Source organism: Lacerta agilis, chromosome 10 (genome assembly GCF_009819535.1).
Source record: "Lacerta agilis isolate rLacAgi1 chromosome 10, rLacAgi1.pri, whole genome shotgun sequence".
NCBI classification, from domain to species: domain Eukaryota; kingdom Metazoa; phylum Chordata; class Lepidosauria; order Squamata; family Lacertidae; genus Lacerta; species Lacerta agilis.
Genome location: NC_046321.1, coordinates 16136832 through 16162783, shown reverse-complemented (window position 1 = coordinate 16162783; position 25952 = coordinate 16136832). Strand labels below are relative to the sequence as shown.

General features: G+C 40.0%; 1 protein-coding gene across 41 annotated transcripts in view; it reads left to right on the top strand.

The window, feature by feature from the left end:
* CACNA1C (calcium voltage-gated channel subunit alpha1 C) overlaps positions 1-25952 on the top strand; it is a 487946-nt gene that overhangs the window by 89646 nt on the left and 372348 nt on the right. For all 41 annotated transcript variants that reach the window (XM_033162041.1, XM_033162040.1, XM_033162082.1 and 38 more), the window contains exons 2-3: positions 8310-8631; positions 14015-14120. In XM_033162041.1, coding sequence (XP_033017932.1) covers positions 8310-8631; positions 14015-14120 — 428 coding nt within the window. The remainder of the gene's footprint in view (positions 1-8309; positions 8632-14014; positions 14121-25952) is intronic.

The following is a 25952-nucleotide window of genomic DNA, read 5'->3' as shown; positions in this document are numbered from 1 at the left end:
AAGTTACGGTATAATGTTAAATGGATAATGTACATATTGCCCTTTTAATAATGTCCATTAATTTGTCAACAAATAAAACTATTGGGTTGTAGCCAAGCAAATTCTACCCAGAGTAAACCTATTGAAATTAATTTACAGTACATATGTTAGTTATGTTCATTAATTTCAATGGGTTTACTCTGATTATGACTAATGTTGGATACCACCCATTATTTATAAATGAAAAATGTTATGCAGATATAAACATATGCCATTATGTTTGAAAGAATGAACTGTTCTTGGCTTTTATTTGGAACCTGGGAGACAGACCAAACAATCACAAATGTTGTTTAAAATGTATTTAAGCAAATAGGACACAAATACCCAAAGACAAAAGTTCATTTTAAAATGTAGTCAATGTTACATTTTCTTGTGGGGGACCTCTGCTTTTACATTTCAACATGTGTGTTGTGTTTCCATGCATATGTGTCCAGACCCTTGCATGGCTAAGGAGCAAAGAACCTCAGATGATGCCTTAATGCAATTAAGAAGTAGGCTATAACCTACAAAAGGCCATTCTGCTTTGGAATATTTTGCTATGGTCAAACAACTTTAAATAATAGAATCATGGAATCATAGCAGCCAATTGACAATATTAGGGTCACTGAGTTGCCACTTGGAGGTTACTTAGGGGCAGAGGTGCCCCAATCAGGATACAGAAGTGAAGCCCTCAGAGACTGATGGAACCTGATGTGTTACTGAAGGTCTGGGGGATTTTCCAATGGAAAAAGCTAGCAATCCTGTTGAAGCCCTCATCTCACTATGGAATGGTGAGATGAAACAGGCGGTTGACATTGTTGCTGCTGAGCATATTCTCTGGCATTTTGGAGCCCGAGCAGCTCCTTGGTACTCTGAGGAGCTCTGGACTATGAATCAGTCCAGACAAGTACAAGTTTCACTATGAAGCTGACCAAACACTGGTAAGAACACATAATCATGCCTACTGTGTGGCAGTATGTGCTGTGAAGAAGGCTCATTTTGCAACTCGCATTGTGTCCTCTAATAGCTGACCAATGGAGTTATTTTGGTTTGGAGGTTACTGACTCTGAGTGTGTGTGGTGCTGGTGGGGACCTCTGGAGCACTCAAAGACCTGCTCTCCTGCTCTGATCAACTGGCTATGCACTCTGAGGATAAAGTTGCTCAGCTTCAAAGTGCTCTTGACTCTGCACTTGTTGCAGTTGCATATTCCCAATCTGTATTTGGAATCTTTGTTTAGGATTTTGATGATACTGTTAAATCTTGAAATTAACTTTCATGCCTTGAAAATAAAGGACCCCTATTTGGATAGATAAAAATCTCAAAACACTTGGCCATTCAAATGGCCATTATCAACAGCTCTGTTGGGTTTCTAGCTCTGTGCCTGTAGTTCTCTACAACCTTTGGAAATAACTCTGCTTTTGGAATTGGCTAGCTTTCTTCCAGCTTTTGTTGAGTGCTAGTGTTTCTAATTGAAGCTGTTCCTATAAACTGCCTGGAGATCAAGTCATTTGTTACTGCCTATAGTTATTTAGTATGGTTAATGTCTGCAGACTTGGAGTCTCATAAAAGAGACAGGTCTTTATCAGTAATCAATATCTGCAATATTTGCTCATATAAATCTGCCATTAGTGACTGATCATTTGAAATTAATTCGAGCCAGAGGACTCCATTATGGTGCATGTTATTATAGTAGAAACAAAGAAGCCCAATGGAAGTGGTATTCTTAAGTTTCAAGCATGCAATGATTGGAGCCTTTTCCCGGGAGGATATTTGCATGTATTTTCCTTATTCAAGCCACAGTAAGGGGATGTCCATATCCCCACATAATAAAGAGGAGCTTTGCAGCCTGGGGATAATATTGTATGGGCGGGATCTTCACCTCCCAAATTGCTAGAGAAATGTACCGCACACAAACTTTGGACAAAGGTTGGGGAAGCAAAAACAGGGAGGTTTCATTTCATGGCGACTAGTCAGTGGTTGCAGGAGGCACTTATAATGGACCTTTCTGTGCCATAGGCAATAGAGATACATTCAAAATGGTGCATCAGCAGTTAATAAGGACATAGATTCCAGTGACGTTATAACACTATCAATATGTGACCATGGTGGATGTGCTGTAACATCACTAGAGAAAAAGAGACTTGAGAATCATTGTTGACAGAAACTAAATTTAGTGGATTGTGCAGGGAAATAGTGCTATTCCCCCATGCTGGAAGTACTTGCCAGGGCAATTTTGTCTAGGTAGACAGTGATATGTTTGCAATCCCCTTGGAAAGCACAGTGTCTAGAAAATAAAAGGTCCCGGTTCAATGCAACTAATAAGCAGTAATAAGGGAGAGACAAATTTTCTAAATTGCAGAACACTTAAAAAAAATGTAGAATGCTGTAGCTGTTTATTTGTATGACAACCAAGTCATGGCCCAGCATGTTAGGGACACAGTAATTATGGCTGCACAGGTTTCTTAATTTTGCAGAATCCTTGTAGCTGCACTCCCAAACCAGAAAAATGATCTAATTGTCTTTACAGATGATCTGGTTAGTTTTACAGTGTAACAAATGAGTTGTTGCTCATGATCCAAACCTCCTCCTCCTCCTCCTTTGCTCACCCTCCACTAGCAGGTCCCAGGGTGGGTTACAACAAATCAAAATTCAGAATTAAAAACAGTTAAACTTGAACTTCTGAGGAAGGTGGAACTGCCAAGATGGGCCTCTCTGTTGTTCTTAATACCTGGGAGGGTTCGAAGGGAAGGAAGGTAGTTTTTTGGGGCCTAAGTCGCTGGCAGCCAATGCAGATGTTTTAGAACAGGGGTTGTATGAGTTTTAAATGAAACCCCAGCCAGTAATATGTGAGCACCTGTGAAAAGTGCTTCAGTGAAGGGATTTATTTACATTGGATTTAGTCTGAGCTATCTGAGTACACCTAGATCACACTCTTCTACTCCCAATTAGATACTGTGCTTTTTGATTTACTTCTAGTTTTGGATGAACAATATGAAAGCAACAGTTATCTAAGAAGAACTAGACACTCTGTTCATTTTCCTTCAATACATATTAATCTCCTCTCAAGTTGTTTTCCTGGATTTGGTCTCTTTCCCGTTGTATATTGACTCACAGGGCTGCAATTAATCTCTTTGCATAAAATGACTTTACTGTGTTTGGGTAGTAATCCTTTTGAAAATCAGGGCACAATCTGTGCAAACCTGCAAGTTCATTTTTCTATGAGGGATGACCCAGCTCCTCTGCCTCCTATATGGGAACTTCCTTCTACTGTATCCTGCCTTTTCAAAATACACAACACCTTTTCTGAGGTGAAAGGAGCTGCAGTCTCTCAAGGGCAGCCAGTGCTCAGACAAATGGAATAAATTTCTTATGTGCTGTGAAGGAATAATTACAGCTGTTTCATATCTACACAGCTATAGGGCAATCTAACTTCTTAATATAATTATTGCCAATATACCACAACAGGGGCCACAGGCTGGTCACAGATAAAGAAAACATCTCTAATAGAATTTTCAGGACATGTGATGGAGGAATTCTAAAGTAGGGCTGTTGGCGAGTTGTTTTCTCAGCTAGTGGCTGATTGGTATAACTAGGTAGGCCTTGTAATTTGAAAATTGTTCTTTTCAAGTACATGCTCTATTCCCTGCTGTGAAAAGTGTTTGCTAACACAGTTGAGGTGCTGCTGTACGACCTCTAGAATATCCTTCCATTTTCTCTAGTCTTGTAAAGTCAGAGTGTGAACTTTATGTGGCCTTTTTATTGATTACGAAGTCTAACTAGGGCCAGCACCGGACCTATGTGTTTATATTTGTTTGATTATGAAATTTTAATTGACCACACACAAAAATTCAATTAAAAAAAATCCAGATGAATGCACAAGAAACACAGGTTTTTTAAATTAAAAACAATAGAAATACCTGGTACAGTGGTACCTCAGGTTACATACGCTTCAGATTACATACTCTGCTAACCCAGAAATAACGCTTCAGGTTAAGAACTTTTCTTCAGGATAAGAACAGAATTTGTGCTCTGGCAGCGCAGTGGCAGCGGGAGGTCCCATTAGCTAAAGTGGTGCTTTGGGTTAAGAACAGTTTCAGGTTAAGAACGGACCTCCAGAATGAATTAAGTTATTAATCCGAGGTACCACTGTACACACAAGAAACATACATATACCCTTCACAATCCTAATTGCTGGGACTGATATGAATTGGCTCTAACAAGTCATGCAAGGGAATCCAGAGGAGCACTTTCTTGCTATGCTACCTAACTTCAAACATGCATTTTATGTGTAACTCGCAGAATCCAAACATTCCTGTTGTGAGAGATTGGCAGGGTGCCTTCTTCATACATCTTGCATTAAATTTGTTTGTGAGGAGGTATTGCTTTGCCTGATGAAAAACCCAATTATTCACACACACCCATTCTTACCTCTGTAATTAAGATGTTGTTTTCTAAAGCACTTTGAAATCTAATTACAAACTACATTCTGTAAATTAACAAATGGATGTAAATGTATGATCTACAAATCGTATTTGCACAATGATAAGGATTTCTTTCCAACCATTTGATAAATCGCCAATTTTGATTTGCTTAATCTGAAGAATCATATAACCTTAGCAAGTTGTAGTTTTGTGTTGGATTTTTAAATAATTTCATGTAATTTGGTCTTTGTTAACTGAATAATCATACACGTTTTCAGTGATGTATTAGTCATAGCTATGCATGTGTGTTGTGCTTGGCTTCTGACCTTGAACAACACATGTCTAAAACTACCCATAGCATCTGTGGGTTGGGGGTAGGTTTGTTTGTTTTTGTTGGGTGGTTTACCTTAATCCTCTTGGCAGAGGAGCATTCAATTTTGCTATGGCATTGATGCTTGCTTTGCATTATATAAAAACATATAAATTTCAACTGATCTGAGAAACATTCAAATAACTGGCTGCAAATTGGGTAGCAGTTAAACACAGAAAATTCCCAGTGAAAGCAATAGAACTTGTATGCATGTGAGTTTGGCCAAACTGCTAGAGGCAGTGAAGGATAGGCGTGCCTTGTGTGCTCTGGTTCATGGGGTCACGAAGAGTCGGACACGACTGAACGACTGAACAACAACAACAAATGTTGCACAGGGTTTTGCCCATCAGAGATAGTTTTTGTTTTTGTTTTCTGTTTTCAACACTTACTTTACACTTTTACCCACCCTGAAACCTCCAACACAGATATCCGTAAAAGTAAGACAGGCTTAAAATTATTCTAGCCTGAAACAAGTGTGAGAAGAGCCAGGTGTGCCTTCCTCAGAAGGTAGCCCTACATTTCACAAGTTCAATGCCATGGCTGAAACTTACACTTCCAATAGTTACTATTAAAACAAACATTTATATCACTATTTACTTAACAAGAACAAAATAATCGGAGGATGCACAAAGAATATTATAGAATATTGGTTAACACTATATTGAACCTAAAAAGTAGACATTATTCCAAGTTATTTACAAAGTTATTGTTTATCTTCCAATTGTTTCTAGACAATATCAATGCCACTTTCATTAGCCGTGTCACATTCTATAATTTCTTTATGCTTTTAATTTCTTCTTTATTTTCTTTATTCCATTTTTGTTTGAACATCTGGCATTTTCCATATTGATGCAATTTCTATTTTTCCTAGTTTTAATACACTATGTGTATTACCAGTTCAGCATCTTCAATTACTAGTCCCATTACAGTATATAACTTATTAAAAAGGCCAAGTGTTCAAATGGAAATTATATCCATAGTTTCTTTTATTAATTCTATTCAGTTCTATGATATAACCTTCAAAAATAATTGTTTGACATGATTATCAAATGTTGGTGCTAAGATGCTACTATTTGATCACATGAATGTCATTCCGTATTAAAGTACTTCTCCATAAGCAATCTTATTCCTACCGTTATAAGTCTAAACCATTGGATCCAAACAGCAGTGGTAGCTTTAAATGCATTCAATATGAACTTCCTCTTTGCTGGACTAATGCTATGGTGAACTTTATTACACATAAAAAACTTTGCTCAAAGGTTTGCTGTGGATAACTACTACTTCTACCTTGATGAGCTAGAAAGCTAATACAGAGTCTGCCTTTGTCTAGGAATAGGGACAGCCAATGTGGTACCTTCCAGATGTTGTTGGAATCCAACTCCTTTCAGCTCTAGCCAGCATGGTCAGTAGTCAGGGATGATGGGAGCTGTAGTCAGGCAACATCTGGAGTATACCACAATGGCTACCAGTAGTCTAGAAGTTCTGCCTGAATATTTAAGAACTTGAATAAATATGTAAGGACTTGAATAAACATGTAAGGACTTGAATAAAATGGAGTGCATGTAGTTTTTGTTCTTCTGTTGGACTTTATTATAGGGCATAGTAAAAGATCTGAATGCACTGGCTACACTGATATATTTGGCTCCCAATTAACATGTCGCAGCATGGTCTTTCATTTTTAATAGTGTTTCAAATGGAAACATGCTTAATGGATAAAGCTATCCAAGAATGAATGTTTATATTGAGTTAACATCCAGTGCTTGTACTAGGATAACAACCAAATGGACAAAGAATGTAATGGCCAACAGGTTTGGAAGAAAAGAGTCATGAACAAATGTGGGCATACAGAAGTGAGCAGCAACCAATATTTGTTCACTCACTTAGCTGTGGATCATATAGAAGCCTATTTTGGCATTCTGATATATAAATTAAATCATTATTTTCACACACCTTTCTCCACACTTTTCTACTATTGGGTGGGCCTTCTGCTTGCATCACTGCAGTACAGCTAATATGGAAATCCCATAGGTCAAGCACAGCATGGTATAAAAAAAACAACCCTTTAAATAAGCTCCCAAATTTTTATTCATTTAGTTTGCTTTTAACATATATTTTCTATTGAGCTAGTTTTTATAATCTCCTCCCCCCGGCTTCCCATTTTTAAACATATTTATTTTGTTTTTAGCTAAATTGTTGGCTTTTGATAGCTAGCTGTAATGGTTGTATCACTGGGGTGTGGGAAGGCAGGATTGAGGAATAAAACCTCTCATCTTCTCACCTCCACTTTTTCACTGAACACATCAGGTCAGATTTTCTCTGCCACTCTTATCTTTGTTTATAGTGTTTTTCAAACTGATCAAGTGCTAAAATAGGTTTAGCTTTTGGAGGACCAATATCTATGCTCACCTTTGTGAACTTTCATATTTCCCAAGTAGGTCCAAATGAGCAGGTAGAAAGAACAGTGTCAAGTGGCTGGAGATTGTAACAATTTAAGAGTATGCAAAGTTGATAGGCAGTTTACATGCAAGGGGTGAAGGACGTGGTGTTTAACTGTCAAATAAAAGGCTAAACTGAAGCAAATTTATTTATTTGCATATGTCATTTGCCTTGTAACACAAGCTCTCTTGGCGACAAAGGGCTTTTATTAAGTGTACTAGCAAAATACTATTATGACAATCAGGGTATGTGTGGAAGGCCACAGGCCACCCAATGTCAGGAGTGGGTTGGTTCAGCCCCATAGCCCCAAGTGCAGTGTATGAGATTCCCCACATGGCAATGACACACAACTATACTGTTCATTGCCAAGTTTCATTCATTGTTCACAGCCCGTTTTTGTTACCTCTAAACTACTACGCCCCGTGTTCCATAACGGAGGGGGTGACAAATTATCAAGGAACAATTTTTTTGGGGGGGAAATGCCTGCTCCGAAGGTCTTATCTTACTATACTAGGGATTATACAGCTATATATGAAATTTCATGCATATCGGTTAATATATTGACCCTCCTCCACCAAAATATCTGTTCACTTGGCTGTTTTCCTATGTCATGAATGCTGAAATTTCAGTTCAGAGAACACTTACTTTTCCCAAGCCTAACCCTGTGGAAAGGCATCTAATTAGACTTTAATTTGATTTTGAGATGTTTTTAGGAGGTAATTTAATTATTGTTTGATTTTATACCAATGTTATGTATCTGATGTTAGCCACCCTGAGCCCGACTTTGGCCGGGGAGGGTGGGATATAAATAAAAGTTTATTATTATTATTATTACTTGTTATTAGTCCTTTGTAAGAAAATATGAAATAACGTAAAACCATGTTTGGGGGGGGGAATCAATGGGGAGGTTGACAAGAAATTTTCCGCACCGGGTACGACCTGACCTTCCCATGCCTGGGGGGGGGGTGACAATTTTTTTTTGCCCCCGGGTACCAATTTACCTTGCTACGCCCCTGCTCTGTTCTATTCATATATATTAAATCTTTGCTCCTCTTTCTCCTAGGTTCCAACTATGCGAGTCCCCGTCCAGCTCATGCCAACATGAATGCCAATGCAGCTGCAGGGCTTGCACCTGAGCATATCGCTACTCCAGGTGCAGCCCTTTCCTGGCAGGCTGCTATCGATGCTGCCAGGCAGGCCAAATTGATGGGTGCAGCCGGCAATGCAACAATATCCACCGTCAGCTCCACACAGAGGAAACGGCAGCAGTATGGGAAACAGAAAAAACAGGGTACCACCACAGCTACACGTCCTCCCCGGGCACTGCTGTGTCTAACACTGAAAAATCCCATCCGGCGGGCATGCATCAGTATTGTTGAATGGAAATATCCTTTTTGATGGAGTGATATGAGTCAGTATGCAAATGTGATTTACAAATGTGACTAAGCATGTGCATTAGGTTGAAGTGACTTTTAAAAACTACATGAGCAACAACATATGGTTGGTCTCCGTCTAGATCAGTGGGGGTAGATCTTTTATGACCTCGGTCAATCTTCTGGGGGCTGTTTGCTGGTGGTGGGTATGACCCAAAGTGACTGTGACTATCTCACCTAAACACTTGTGCATGCACATGTGAGCGCGCGCGCACACACACACACACACACACAAGCCCTTCCCCTTCAGCTTATTTCTGCAGATAAACTGAGTAAGGGGTGAATCACCTCCTCCATCCTCATCAAACAATCATTTTGATGAGGAAGGAATGGCCAATTTACACCCCCCACCAGAGGTATGGACAGAGGGGTTTAAACCCCAGTGGTGTGCCCACTTAGTTTTTTTTTCCAGGGCCCAAATTGGTGGGGTTTTGGTGGGGGGAGATGCATCGGGACCTAGGTCTAGACTCTTAAAGCATAAGGAGGCCTACTTGTGGCAACATGAAATTGCTGCAGAATGCAGGAGCGTTCATGGGCCATCCTATGCACAAAATGGATGGTTTTGGGCTTCTGTGTAAATTATGTTGATGGATACCAATAGAGCCATTGTCTATAATCTTTCAACAATTAAATATTGGTTCTACACCTGAAAATTAAACCCAATTTCAAATGACCAAATGGCCAAGTATTCAAGAACCCAAGCCTTTAAAATCCACTTGGATTTTTTTTTTAATCCAGATTTTCTGATGCAGCCATGGTTTTACCTTGACCTATATTGTTCAGTTGTGCAACTTTTATTTGGCAAAGTCCATGTGGAAAAGGCTGATAGTAATAGGAAGGTGTAGGTTGCAGTCTGAAGCACATTCACTTGGGAGCAGGGTTCTTTACAAGCAGAAGTATTTAAGATTATTACACTAAAACACCATCTTGCAACTGCAACAAAAGGATTATTGTTAAGTGCCAGTCTGGGTACTATTACAGCTGATTTGGAAGCAGGACCTGGTGGCATTGATGCTAAGTATTTGGTGGTGGTGGTGGTGTTTTAAAAAAATGCTTGGTCTATGAATCTTGGAATGCATGTTGGAGAAAGTGCCACGCTCTTCTCTCCTCCCTCCCTTCTCTTGCATGCTGGCATTGGCACTTCATTTGTGCTTTGTGTTAAGACAGACTTTCTCATTACATGCAAACTGGGAAACTCTAGTTTGATATCAGATAATAAGCCAGGATGTAATCCACTTTGGACATAACAAGTCAGGAATAAAATGCCAAAGCTGGCACACAAAGCTGGCACACAAAGCTGGGCTTAAACACACAGATTCTGGCACTGTTCTGTCTCATTTGGGCCTGAGATTAAATCTCTGGTGCACAGACTGTTCCCAATGAAACTTGGAGGAACAAACAGAAAGATGGATTTAAAAAACCCAAAGTACCATAATCTTAATAAAAATTATTATCAAAGTACCATAGTCTTATTAGATGTTGTGAAATCAACTTTTGCTTTCAGGATTTTGGGTGGGGGTAAAAATGGGTCATGAAAGGGTTCACCGATATTCTCCATCAACTCATTTTGTTTTTGTTTTTCAGGTGATAGTTTTTTAATCCTCTCAATCAATTTCATTTGTTATCCTTCCCAACATAGACACTCAAAATTTTCTCACACCATGATGGATGGCTAATTTGGGATGCGTAGTGGGATGATGGTGGCAAACCTATATTGGTTACTTGCTTGGCACCTTGCCAACCATACATCTTTAGGCAGAGCCCACAAGGGGAGGCCTGATATGAAGTATGAAATCTGGTTGAACAGATTGATGTGTTGTAAAGTAGGAAGCTGAAAATGACTGAGCAATGTAGTCATCTCTTGAGAGATGATGGTCTTACTGAAAACACATAACAAATACTGTAAACAGTTGAAATCCTCTCAATGGCTCACCTCAAATACCAGGTTCCTGAGCAGAGCACATACTTAGGGCCACTATGGACTTGTTGCTGAAAAACAGCATCTCTTGGGTGAGTCCACCAACTCCACCCTACTGTAATTTATGTAACAACATATTGGCCTAGTTTGTAAATAATGCTGAGCTATGGTTAACATTAACCATAGTTAATGCTAACCATAGTTAACACACCATAATGGAAGCTAGTATGTCTGGCAGACTATTATGTAAACCTTGGCTTGTTGCATTCTTTTCCTCCCCCTGTTAAAGGAAACACAAGCCAGGAATTGCTGTTCTTCACTTGCAGCTCTGTAGCTTTCGGGCTGTGGCAGCTCTTTAACCATAGTTAAGGATAAGGTCTGGGCTTGCACATAAAGTTAAGCAATAGTTAATTTTAGCTAAGGTTTATAAACGAACTACAAACCTTGGTTAATGAGCAGTCTTTAACCATAGTTAATAACCGATGGTTTAGTTTTATGTGCAAACTAGGCCTTTCTATCTGGCCACTGTTGAATACTGAATGTTAGGTCACGTGGGTCATTGATCTAATCCAGCAGGGCTATTCTAATGTTCTTAGTGTATCTTAATAATTCAAAACACTGGTAAGCAACATAATTTGTGCTAAGGTGCACCTTTTTGGGGGGAAGGGATAACATTTTATGTACAAAACTGGGGCTCTTCTGTAGACTAATACATTTTCTACTGAAAGAAGAGATGAGAGATGTTGCTATAATCATTTCGCATACTGAAAATACAGTTTCAGCCTATTTCTGTTGCACACCCAAGAGGATGTGACTGCAAGAAAAGCCCTGCTGGATCAGAACAAAAGGCCCATGAGGTTCAGCATCCTGCGTCCCACATTAGCCAACCAGGTGCTTTTGGGAAGCCCACAAGCAGGACAATGAGGGACAATAACAGCCCTCTCCAGCTGTTATTGCCCAATATACCAAGTCCTTAATGTGAAACTGCACTAAAAAGCTCCATTAAATAGAGCTTAATATATCTTAATTAATGGTTTTCAAGCCAGGTCATGATGAAACATTTCAACTGTGTATAACAAATTCTCCTACCTCTGACCATTCACTCTCATACCTTCCATAATTTGTACTAAAAGGAAACCTACAAAACTTTAAAAGTTGTGCATATGAGAAATTGAAAGTTCATCAACCACATTATTATTATTATTATTATTATTATCATCATCAATTGAATTGATCAGAGATTATGAACTCTTGTGTCTTTACAATAGCTTATACAGGTCAACATAAAATTGTAAACAGGGCATTAGCTGTGATAAACAATGAGGACAAAATGTGCATCTGTAACCAGATGCTAATTGCTTTCTCTATAGTTGAGAATGACCTACTTTTCAATATTTCAGTCTGATCATGAACTATCCAGCACAAATTAAAACTTGCATAGTCATATGCAAGGAGGGGTCTATTTTTTGTTTCTTATTCTCAGTGGCCAGCAAGGCAACAATTGCCTTGGCTGACCAATAGAGTCCCTTTCTAAGGCTCAATCCATATAGGTAAACGATGGCATAAAAACACAACAACATGGGGTCAGCTACACATGGAAAGCCTCCATATGCAATGACACTACTGTAATTCCCCAAGCAGGGGCGGAGGAAGGGGAGTGCGGTCGGTGTGGGTCGCCCTGAGTGTCACCACTGAGGGGGGTGACCAAATGCCGGGCAGCACTCCCCGCGGGGCCTGCTGCACACCCAAGCCACGTGTCTCTTCTGGGAGAGACGCTGTGGCTTGGGCACGTGCAGGCTCTGTGCTGCCCAAATGGTTTGCCCATTGCCTCCCCCCCCCCAGTTGTAGGGTGGCTGAGTGGGAGGAGGCAGGCAGACTTTGGAGGCCCTGCGGTGCGCCCCGCCCCTGTGGGCGACTCACCCCGCCCTCGCTCCACCCCTGGGTGCGCCGCCCCAGGTGCCTGAGAGGCTTCCTCCACTGCTGTCCCCATGTAGTTGCAATAATTTATTTCGTACTCTATCATAGTTCCTTGCCTGGTTTGCAGTTTGTGTTGGTAGAGTGAAAATTTCTACATTGGTGTGGGGAGTAATATTTATTATTTTTCACACAGAGTTCCTCCATGTAGTTGTATTTCCGGGACCTAACATGCCACAGTATACACTTGTGAACTGGACTATGTGCTGTATAGTACCAGATCTGTACTATACTACACAAGAAAATTGGATTGGAAGCTTTGCAATGGCCACTTGGTTGGCATCACTCATCTATTCCATTGGAAGCATAGGGAAGAAACAGCAAAAGCAGGCCTGTGGTGTATTTTAATGAATCTCAATAGGAGTAGGGGTATGTAGTACATGACTCATATTGTACCTCTGTCCTGCAAAAACCTTACCTTCCACTGACACACAGGGCATTCTTAGGAAAAGTTTTTGCAGATTGGGTGCCTTCATGTGGTTCATTTATTTGCCCAATAGAATAATCACAAGGAAGAACTTAGGAGGAAATGAGAGTTCAGTCCTATTGGACCTCAGTGCTGTCCATCAGCTCAGCAAGAGTGTGGGTGTACTGATATTGATATTAGGGGGAACCAATAATAAATGAAGTTTCAATCTTTTTCTGCCCACCCAACCCAATCAAGGTGAAAAACCGATGATGGGGAATTCACTTTGAGAACAGTTACCGGTAAGTGGTGAAATGTATTCTGAACAAATACATGCATTTTCAAATAGACACCACTGTTTGGCATATTTCTGATATGAAAGTATGCTAAATAAGCCACAACTTATTTTAATAATGCCCTTTAACAACCTTGTGTTACACACACACACACACACACACACACACCCTCAGAGATTAGAATGAAGAAACGCTGAATGTTAAAAATAATGTTAAAAATAAACTCTTATATAACTTTTAAACCCCCTGTGCTTCTTTGAATACTGCTCTCTTAAATTTCTTTTCAAAGGGTGACAAAAGAGGGTTGAAAAATGCTGAACCATTGTGTATTAAGATTTGGGAGATATTTTCTTAAATGACAGCAATAATAGGCAGTTTGCATCTGTATTGCAAATGCAATAAGAAAGAGAGAGAATTTGGTGGGCTGTCTGTCAAATAACAGCACAGCCCGAGAGGGTAAAATAAACTTGAAATTAAATCTAAATAAAGAAAAAAAACTTTTAAGAAATCTATGTTTACTCTGGCACGCGACTGGCCTACCGTGCTTTTGACATATTAGGAAGAAACTTGGCTGAGAGGGTTGAAAAGCACTTTAAAAGGCATATGTTTCTTTTCAAAATACAAGGGATTAGGAATGTCTTCATTAAACAGAATTCTTTTAAATCCTTCCCCCTCTTCCAGTATAATGTATGCATGTATTTTTTTTTAAAAAAATCAACCTTCCTTAACTCCATTCCTCAGACCATTTGAAATTATTATTTTACTGACTATTTTTGCCAATTGTGTGGCCTTAGCTATCTATATCCCCTTTCCAGAAGATGATTCCAATGCTACTAATTCCAATCTGGTAAGTCCTTTACTTTCACCATTATTTGTTGTTACACCTTTTACTACTTACTTATAGGTAGGTTGTTTGAAACTCAGCACAGTGGCTTTCGGGAAGTCCGGAGAAAAAGTCACATGGACACATCAGATGGCAGCCAAGATGTTTGGATTACATGGTTTTAGGCTGACACTTGTTTTATCAGGATTACTTCTAGGGGAAAAACGTGGGCACTATCAGCACTGCATATTGATATCAGTTTCATACCTCTTCCCCCAAGGAATTCTGGGAACTGCAGATTGGTGGAATGTTGAACATTCTGCTAGAACAAAGGTAGCCAATGTGGTGCCTTCCAGATGCTCTTGGACTCCCGTTACTCCCAACTGGCATGGCCAAGGGTCAGGAATGATGAGAGGACACCTCACTGACTACCCTGTGCTAGAAATTCCTATCCCCATTCCCTCCAGTTAAAATTCCCAGGCTTTCCCGATAAGAAGGAATGATAGTTAAACTGGTTTAAGTCTGTAGTGCACATAATGCCTTGAGTTTTTTTAATTTATGGTTACTGTATGACTTTTTGCTGTTGACTTTTTTATTTTGTTAACAAATTGCCAGAGTATATAATGAAAGTGCTATCTGACTATCTTACTATCTTACTATCTGTCTGTCTGTCTGTCTGTCTACCTACCTACCTACCTTACTTAGTAGGTGTTAATTGTTTCATTCCTGAGCTTTTTCTGCTGTGTCTGTTTTATGAAGGGATATTATTTAATTGATCAAGCCTTCCTTTTGGGTGATGAACAGTTTCAGGGCTATGTTCTAGGGCACCTTGGCAGGTGTTCTCATTATAAATTTGCCCTTTGAAAGATGGTGACTTTTTTCTATTCTTGCCTGGAATGATTAGTGTTTCTACTAAACGCAAATGGCAATGCCTGTGTTTCAGCATAAACTTGTCTGGTGCTGGGGTGGGGAGAAAGGGAAATGTGTTTATATTTGGCTTAGCATGAAGTCATAGCAAATATATGAAGGAAACAAAACTTAGAGTTGGACAAATGGAATGCAACCCATAACAACAGAACAAGCTATTTCCCCTGTTCTTTCCTGAGAGGTTGACTGAGCTCAGAACTCCTACTGCTGTGAATGGGAAAGCCGGAAAGCCTGAGTCTGCATTCATTCCAGTATTCAGAACTAACCAATGGAGATTTTTTGAAAGACCAGAATGTGGCTATTCTTTTACTTGCCCCCAAAGGAGAATCACTGGCATGAAAGGAGGGGGGTGGTGGGATGAAAACTTGCAGAGGGATGGAGCTGGAAAAATAACAATTGCTTTTCCAAAACAGAGACAGATGAATATATATAACCATTCTTCAGGCCTTGGCCACCATGATGAAGTATTTTCATGAAGTAGCTTTGAGTGTGTGGAGGGAAAAACAAAGGCTTTGGAATCCATCTTTGGAGGAATTATTGCCTAGCAAGTCGTAAGCTTTTGCTTTGTAGTTTGATAGAGAGAAAACGGGGGCTGGTTTGGAATCCTTTTTAAATATTTGATGGGTTTTGCCATCAGGTGAAGCATGTGCAGGAAAGATGTTAGTGAACTGGTGCATCTGACATGTTGCTGTTTTCCACCTACAAACGTGAAAGGCTGGCTGGAACTGAGGTATAGGCTATTTAGAAGTGGTGTTGATGTAGATATTTGCTGACGACCATAAACCAGTATTAAACACACACATACAGCTCACAGTGTTATAGAAATGGGATTCCTCCAGGCAAGTACTAAAGAATGGCAACAATCTGTTGAATTGGTGGTGCATGACTTTTGTGTATTTTGATTTCTATACCTATATTTAGGTTGGATATGCAGATAATGCATAAATGACAGAATATATTTGTACCTAGTCTGCATATGCAGATAGCTGTTAGCAACACATTTTGATGCTGATGGGTTTGTCATGGGCAATAATTTATCTCACTTAAAGATGGTAGTTGTGGGTAAGTTAATGTACATGGTGCTATTTAAAGTATCATAAGCAAAAACACAAGTTCCTGCCCCAAGAATCTTACAGTGCAATTTCAACAAAGACAACAGGGGGAGTCAGAGGGAGAAAAAGCAGACTGAGTTAAATATAACAGGGGAACATGCCTTTTGCCTGGCAGCAATGCATTTAATACTGACTTAAATTTCCAAGGGATTAAAATATTTTTCCAGCCCGGACAAATGGCGTGTGTGTGTGTGTGTGTCTGTCTGTCTGTCCGTGTGTGTGTGAAATTGCATTGACTTATTCATTCTTAAGATTTGTGCACTTGTCAAAGTTTTGTGGCATCCATCCTGTTGTAATTTAGCCTTGCCCTCAGATCTGTTGCCTTGTTATAGCAGAGAGAGGCTACAGTTACTTTCTACTAGAGCTCTAGTTAGCTGAGTATCAAAGTGATTAGTTTGTTTTTGGAAAACATTGGATGAGACGGTGGGTTGAGATAGAAAAGGCTGCTTCAGAAAACAGCACATCCTGCAGAGATGGAAAAGAGAGCCATTTTATTGGAGAAAATTGCTTCCAGCCATTACGAAATGCAGCAAGTTGTGCTTGCTACAACAACCAAGGGGCAAAATAGTATGGCTCCAATCCAGATCTGTAGATTTATGCATGTAAGGGGACTTTTTCATTTCTCTTCTAAACAGCAGCAACCCTGTTTAGTGTCTCACAGTATCGCAAGTGCTTTTTAAGGGGTTGCTTGCAGTACAGTACAGGACAGAAAAGAATGGGAAAACCCGCTGTACACTGCTAAGCCAAACAAAAACTAGCTTAGCATGTTATCTGAACCCGGACTCATGATTAAGCTCTCTTCTTACTTACTGCAAGCCAAGGTTTTTTCTTAGCAGTCAGAGATGAGTTCAGGATCACAGACAAACCACAGTTAAGTGAAACAAACTATGGCTTCATGTTACATGCAAAACAGGCCTATGACCCAACAAAGCTACCACTGCATCAGAGTAACGATGCAGTTTTTTTAAAAATCAGATTTTTAAAGTATGAGTACTCCAACATTTCTACCCAAAGAACAATCTTTCCAAATGAAGAAGTTTATTGTGCAGTTCACTTCCCTGCTTTTGAAAGCAATGCTCTTAAATTTATAAAGCTTCTCAGCAAGGCATTCTTCCCCTATCATCTACAATCCTTTACCGTGGGTCATTTGGTGTAGCTCTTTGAGAGTCTTGTAGAAGGACTCAGAACCACCCCCTGTTTGAAGATGCTCTTTAGCTAAGTCCTAATTAGCATGAATCATTTCTCATCTTGATATCTTCTATAGCCAATTGTGTGGGTGGTGGGTGGTGGGTTGTTGGGGTTTTTTTGAGAAGAGGGAGAGGAAGGTGGAGTTGGTCCAACTCTGGAAAACCAGATTTGTCCAGCTGCTCAGGGGAAGCCTTCACTTGGGTAACAATAACAAGTCTGGCTTCACATTCACTTTGTAATTTAATTCTGAAAGGAGGAAAAAGGAGTTGCCATAGCAACTTCTACCGTCCTGATTTCCAGAGACATGGAGAACCTTCTTCAAGAAGCGCATTATCCAATATATGATGTGTAATGCTTTTTTCTTTTCTTTTAAGGTTTGAAGGAGAAAAATACGTGTTTATAAGCTGATAACATGCCTCTTGGATTCTGAAACTCAGCCAGCAGAATGTGGAATAAAAATTGTGCAGGATTTTAAAATAATAAGAGCCACTGTAGGGTAATATTGCAGAGCCAGTGTGGTATAGCAAAGGTACAGACTTAGACCTTGGGAGACATGGGTTCATGTCTGTTTAGCTGTGGCCTATGGCCATATCACTATCTCTTAGCCTTCAACCAAAAAGATCAAGGGGCTGAAGCAAAATGGTACCCACTGGTTATTGCTAAGAATTTATTTGCATAGAAAGCTGCTGTTAAAATGAGTCAGATCTTTGGTCCACATAGCTCAGTACACTGGCTGGAAGCAGCTCTCCTGAATGGGATATTTTTCCGACATTACTGCAGATCCCGAGGATTGAATCTGGCCTGAAGATGCATTCCATGTGCTCTGTCATTGAGCTTCAGCTCCACTGAATTGGGCACATCAGCCAAAACATTTTCCCTAGTACTAACTTGGAAATCGAGAATTGTTTATCCCTTGCCTCAATTTCAGCTGTGTTTCTTAAAACACTTACAGGAGTTTCAGTGTCGTAAGTGAAATTACTCTGAAGCAACTTATTTATGGCTTATGGCTTTTGATGGCAATCATGCTGTCCTGTGAGGTTATCCATTAACTTCAGTAAGGGCAAGGTCAATCCCTTCTTGTCCTTTTGTAACAGAAATTTGAAAGCAGCCGTTTCTGCCGTCTTTATATCTGTTTCATCCCCAGTAAAAACCTATTAGGCACACAAATGGAAGGGGATTTTATTAAATGCAGAGCCATTTTGGAACTAATGAACTCCACTGAGGCTTTGGTGAAATTGCAGAAATGAAGAAAGCTTGCACACATGTGTGTGACCTTGTACAAAGAACAGTGATGCACATTTTCTTGATGTAGCTGGGAAAATTGGAGCTAGTTTGAAGAGAATTGAAGCCAGCCTTCAAGAGAGGGCCATAATTGATATGGTGTCTTTCTACTTGTTTTCTCTGCAATTATGTGTTAAAAACAGAGATAATGTGCCTCCACAATAATGGAACTATAGCAGCCTAAGATAGGAAGTTGAGAGGGAAATGCTTCTGTCTCGTCTGAGTGACATTCACGAAATGGCTTGAGCCTGGTCAGTGTCACACCATGTTGATAGCATAATGAGGTTAGGACACATCTTGAAGCATACTGTTAGGTTGATTGTTTATGCCTTTTGAGGCAGGAGGGAAATTCCTACTGCTGTTTGAATAGTTCGACCTTCCTTTGCTTGCCATAGCAATAGCAGAAAAACCATCTGTTTGCAAAAGTTGAATTTAAAATGTCATATTCTGCATTCACATTTCTACATCTTTACAACTGGATGAGAGTTAGTTCTTTTCATTCATTCTCTGAAAATTGAACTCTGCTTTCTGAAGCAAGGAAGATGGAATTGTTATGTGTCTGTGAAAGACTGTGCTTACTTGCTTCCCATCTCTGGATGCCTATGAGAGAGAGAGCATAACTGTCTGTCTGGCTTGATAACTAGTGATTAGTTTTGTGGCCAGCTGGAAAGGTGCCTGGTCCACATTGGCAACGAAAGAGTGGATTTTGGTGTTACATTAGTGCTGTGGATTAATATATAGCAAAATCTATGAACTGGCAAAGATGTGACATTTAATTCAGAATTTATAACAAAGATGATTACATTACATCTTACTCAGCATTTTCATCATCTTATCTCCCCTCCCCCCTCCCTGTTCTTTTGCAAACTGCTTTATCTATGTTAGAAGCCAAACATGGACGTAGAGGATTTAATGGTGATGAGTTATTCAGAGGGACTTTAGTGGCTCTTTGGAGTTTAATGTAGTCTTAAAGCCTAAATAATTATAGTTACACCAACAATTATGCCACATGCATATATTAGCAAGGACTGAGGAATTGGTTCAGCAAAGTGAATATCTTAGCCATTGGCCACTTGGAGGTTGTTTTAAAAATATATTATAATAAATATACCTTGAGAGAGTCTGGGAAAGAAATAGGCACTGTGAACTTCTGGAAGTTGATCTGGTCCTGCAGTCTTGGGATATATATGCATTACCTTAATTTCATGTGATCTGGCACTCTTGACAGCATGACAGAGCACTGCCCTCCATCTTGTTACTGGTCTTGGTTTGCTTTCTCTCTTCTGGGTGTTGTCTGCTGTTATTGATTAAAACAGCAAGGACAGTACAGTGCAATTTTTAAAATACAATTCTCTCAAAGGCTGCGATGGTCGAAGCTTTTATTATCCTTCATCTCTTTCCCACATGCTCCTCCTCATTGGTAGAATCAAGACACATTCCCAGAAAGTAAAGAGCATGAGATTTAAAAAAAATAATGGTGGTGGAATATTCCTGAAAGGTGCAAATGGAAAACATACTTGGATGTAAAGACAACATAATCCATAATATGGTTTGTCCTGTCATTACCTTTCAGGATGGAAAGGTAAGGATGGGACAACCAGCTTGTGGGTTATTCTATCCTCATATCTACATAAGTTTTCCATACTTGAGCAATTGAAAGGCTTAGTGTTATGTGAATGTCTATCACCATATGCTCAAAAAAATGCCATTTGATAGTGCATATAAAGCCAATCCAGGAATTAACAGGAGTAGAAGCAAGTAGATACAAATGTAACATTGCATTCTTGGCCTCAGAGCTTCTTTCTGTGTTGAAGTATAAAGTAAGAATGTTCCACTAGTAGGCAATTTCTTTTCTGCCCAGCCTTGACTTGAGAATCTGAATGATGCTATAAGGGGACATCTAGCAACCAATATATCTAGTATATTTTTAGGACCAACCCTATTTTTGTAAGTTGTTTCAGATTGCTTTTCACATTTTATTTTAAATTGTTGTATGTATGTTTCTAGAATCTTAATTTATGTACATGTACATGCTGAGCCTATCCAACTTTGGACTTTGATGCGTTACAACCTGACCTCACACAGCAGGTATACAACTCAAATGTGGTATCTGGGTCACTTCTTGTGGTTGCTGAACTTAACTCTTCTGATTGTAGCTTTCTGTTCCCTCCAACTGCGATGTCAACACCTTTTGCCACATGGACTATATTTGGCATTTGCAAGGTCCAGATGCCTGATTCCTACTGTGTGCGTTTTCCAACTACAGCATTTCTGTGATTCCCCAGTTAGTTTTGTTGGCACCTCTGCAGCTGCTTTTTGATCTGCCTTGTTAAACTTGCACTGATGGAAAACGTTGGGATTTTGGAAGATTTCCTGCCTGGCTGCCACTAGCTCAGTTGCTGCAAGGCTTGCATGCAGGAGGGTGGAGGGAGCTGAAGTGGTGACCATCTGTGTGTGATAGTCTTTATCTGATGTGCCAAAATTGCAATCCTGGTTTTTTTTAACTGTTACTTTGCCTAATTAAAGCTTGGCGGGTTTGTAGTTACAGCACTTTCAGACCTGATACAATGAGAGGTGCATTTCAACTTAGCTTTTGTAGTCACATTATAAGATATTGAGTCATTTTATTAATAGGATTAAATATTACATGTTGGATTTTTCAGCTGTTATGACAATAAGCAATAAGTCATTGCAATTTATCAAGAAAGAAACATGTTGTGCAAAACGACTTGTAAAAGGTGCAACATTTTATTTTATGCACCATTTGTTACTTGACACCATTCTGCCCTCAATTACCATTATGTTATATTTTATTTTTCTTATATGTTCTTTGTCTTTTCCTATTTCTGTCTTTGTACATTTCAGCCTGCAGACACCTTGGTCTGTACCCTGCATGTTTGCAGGGCACAGATAGTCTCTGTCCATGCAATGTGTGGTATAGTATACTGTGGACAGGCATACTAGACTATGTATAGGTTCTGTGCACAAGATGCAATCAATGCATAGTGTTTGAATAATCATAATACATGATTGTGGTATTCTCCACAAGACCACAAAGCCTCAGGATGCTCTCAGCCCTCGCCTACACCAGTGTGCAGGGCTTGGACCCAACTCACAGTGCTGACCCACCCATGAGGCAAGGTGAGGTGACCACTTGAGGTGCCAGGTTCCACAGGGGCAGCAGATCCTGCTTTCAAGGAATGCATCTCCATTGCTACCATGGTGGGGGCTGCCCTCTGTATCCTGGGCTCTGCATCCACCTGGCATGATTGAGAGCAGGCTGGTTTTACCCCTGCGACGACCTATGATTTACACTTCAACTGTTTAATGAGGTTCATTTGATTCCCCCTCCCTTGTTCCTGATTTGGACCTTTATTCCTCCCTTGTTCCTGATGTAGAAATTCACTCACCCCTTCTTTCCCAGCAGGGAGAGGGGCATTTTGTGGTTCACCTCAGGTGCTAAAATGTTTTGGGTCACCCCTGCCAACTCATCATCAAGGAGCTCAGTCTTTTCTTCCCTCTTCAGTCTTACAAACAGATTAACCATTATCTGAACCATCTTTTGAGATTTCTAGGTTGGCAGGAGCAGGGACCGAACAATGGGAGCTCATCCCATCACAGTTATTCGAACCACCAACCTTCCGATTGACAAGCCCTAGGCTCAGTGGTTTAGACCACAGCGCCACCATAAAGCTTACCAAAGGCTAGTTAATATTCCCAGGTAGCCTTAAAGCCTTAGTTTCTCTCCTCACACCATACACCTTTTATACTCAAAAGGCCAAAAACTGGCTTTCAGTTCTGGCAGTTTTTGCTCCCATATGAAGTATCCAAAGGGTGGGGCAGAACAAATGAAAGCAGGCATCTACTGATGGCAAACATAGTTTCTCTCTCCCCCCCTTTTATAGTGACCTCTTATATGCGTAGTCATCAGGACTGGAAGAAAATATTGAGTGGACATGTGCAAAAAATCCTAGAAAATGCTTTATGAATAAGGAAACTCAGTGGATAAATTCTGTTTTTATGCTTACAGTTTAAAACCATAGTTGTCTGACTAAAAATTGCTCCTAGTCTCATGGCAAGTTCAATGTGCATTATAACTGCTACATGACCAGGCAATCATCTGATTGCTCTACCACATTGCCAGATTGATTTTCAGCCCACAATGAAGTGTTGTACACATGGTCTGAAAATCAATTTTGATGTATAGTATACAAAACAGGCAACTGCTTGGGTGTGATGTAGTTCATATTGAATTCAGTGCATAAGACTAGTGCAGTTTTCAGGCTTGCGAATTGATCTTCTTACTCAGGAATTAATTTATTTTTTACTTGGAGTGGCTGGTGAGCTACAATAATTTGAGCAGTTACTAAAGGCTACAGAGCTGGAAAGGAATAGTTACAGACCTATCCAGCAGTATTCACACTGTAGGACCGAGGGGTTTGGGTTCTTTTGGCATAGTGTGAAACAGGGAGGGAAAAAAGCAATGGAGGCTACTCCATTATGGTGAGTGGAGCACTGCCTCACCAATTTCAGACTGCCCTCAGCCAGACTCCACCTGCCTGCCTTGTTACTTACAACCAGTCAAAGGAGTGGCAGTGGCTGTCAGATTCCTCCTCCTTGATCTCAGTGTTACCCTTATAGAACTCAGCGAGGAGGAGGATGGGGGAAAAATTATAATTAGTTGACTGTGGTTTCATTTACCGGTACTTAAGTTCCCTGCCTCCCATTTTTCCAGTCCCAATGGGGATCAACTACCACTGGGAGCAAGTACTTGGTGATTGCCTAGTTAGGGTATTCCTTGGTTATCACTCTTCAATGCAGATCAATGGGTAAAATACTCTTAAGATGCATACCCAAGTTCACCAGGCGGATTAATTCATCCTGCTAGCACATTTGCAAAGCAAAGCAGGGTCCAGCTTGGTTTCAAATTGGATGGGGGAACCATATGTTGAGATTCCTGCATGGCAGGGGGTTGGACTAGATGACTCTCGGGGTTCCTTCCAACTCTACAATTGTATGTTTCTATAATACCCTTCACCAACTTTGCTGTGCTCGCAAAGCTTAGTACTTCCACCTTCTTCCAATGAACATTTATGGCTGAAGTGGGGATCCTAATCTTAATTACGATTATAAAGAAAGGAAGTAGTTTTTCTGAATTCAGCAACACTGAGTAGAATTATAAGGTTTTGTGTATAGGACTTGGAAGAGTGACACACCCTACCCTCCCAAACCCACCATGGTACCGCTGACTGTTAGGTCCAGTCATGGATGACTCTGGGGTTGCGCGCCCATCTCGCTCTATAAGCCGAGGGAACCGGCGTTTGCTTCCGGATCATGTGGACAGCATGACTAAGCTGCTTCTGGTGAACCAGAGCAGAGCACGAAAATGCCATTTACCTTCCTGCTGGAGCGGTACTTATTTATCTATTTGCACTTTGTCGTGCTTTCAAACTGCTAGGTGGGCAGGAGCAGGGACTGAACAATGGGAGCTCACCCCGTTGCAGGGATTTGTACCGCCGACCTTCTGATCGGCAAGCTCTAGGCTCTGTGGTTTAGACCACAGTGCTACCCACGTCCCTTCCTTATAGATACCTTATTCTAAAAAGCAGCTCTTGACCTCATCATAGCTACATCCTAGGAAAGCAATCCTGTTTTAAGAAAGCAGGAAGTCATGCCCAATCATGCTAGGAGATGCCAGGGATTGAATCTGGAACCTTTTGCATGCACAGAATGTGCTCAGCGTTGAGTGACAACTGTTCCTTAATTCAAACAACTGATTTGTAAAATATGAAGTACCTTATTAATGGCATATGTTAAAGATTGAACCTTGGAACAAAATACAATAGTTTATGGTAGAATAACCTTTGACAGCTGTGGAAATACAGCAGCAGTTGCATACTAGGGTAAATTCACTGTGCACTGACAATTCCTTTTAGAAATGTTTACCGGTACCTTTTACTTTTGGATGAAAATGTTGCCTTGAAAAGGAATACCACAGAGCTATTGAAGCCACTTGCATGGAAGGAGTGTTTGCTGTTTGCATTCAGACTGCCGTGGCTGAAAAGCAACCCATGTTTCTTTATCTGCTCTATTCATATTATTACAAGCCCTTCTTGGAACCAGGTGGAGATGACATTGTCAGGCCTTGGTGTGAATTTGGAAGAGCATGTTTCAATCAGTGGGTGGGTTTTATTGTGGCTGATCCCCTACCAATCCCCCACCAGCACTCAAACCTGAGCTAACATGGTTGTCTGACCATGACCATTATTGTGTGTGGGATGCAAAGAGGGGTTTTGTTGAACAAAGTCTTGTAGTACCATGAAACCCATTCTTAAAGGAATAACCATTCCAGGAACGGATACTAAATCAATGGGTCTTTCCAGTGCTAGATGCTATAAATCATATTACCACCCACCCACAATATGCACATTAATGTTTTCATTGTGCATAGATTGGTATATTTGTTTATTAGCATTAATTTAATATATTGATCACCTATTTACAGGTGTAACCCCTATACTCAAGGTATAATGTAGTATACTATAGTACTATTTATTGTATTTGTTTAACTTTTAAATTGTGAACTATCCAGGGGACGTGATTGATGGGTGGTATGGAAATGCCTAAATAAATGAACAAATTCTCAATTACAAATGTATGCAAAGAAAATAGCAAAACAGATGCAAGATTTAATCCATTGCATAACGTGAGCAAATCGGCAAGCAGCAACAGCAATAAAAAAATATAATAATCCAGATGGTAGGAAAACTTGAAGGAAAAAAAACCCAGGAGAATTGAGATCTTCCTTTCCTCACTTCCTTGGGCAAGTCATTCCAAAGTCGGCCACCACAAAAAAAACCTACAGTATGTATACGTAGTTATTTAACCTTTCCCACATGCTCTGAGTAGATTACAGCAATTACATCCAAAAGAAAGATGATTGGTGGATTTTATTGTGGCTGATTAGTGTCTCTGAAAGGACCATAATCTAATCAACGTAATGGGTAATATTCAGCATTAGTCATACTCATTGTAGATCCATTGAAGTCAATAGATTTAAGTTCATCGGTTTTACTGGATTTACTTTGAGTATGAATGTTGGCTATCTCCTACAGATTATTTTCATTTTTTTATGTCCTACAGATTATAAAAAAAACTTGGGGAAACATAAAAGGAGTAAAAAATTGCTTGAAGAAGTACTGTTTTTGTTCTTAATTTTATTTATTTTTACATTTATATCCTCAAAGGAGCTTAAGGTACTATACACAATTTCCCCCTTCCCGTTTTGTCTTCACAACAATCCTGTTGGCGTACACTGGGGGGAGAGACCCTAACTGGCCCAAAGTCT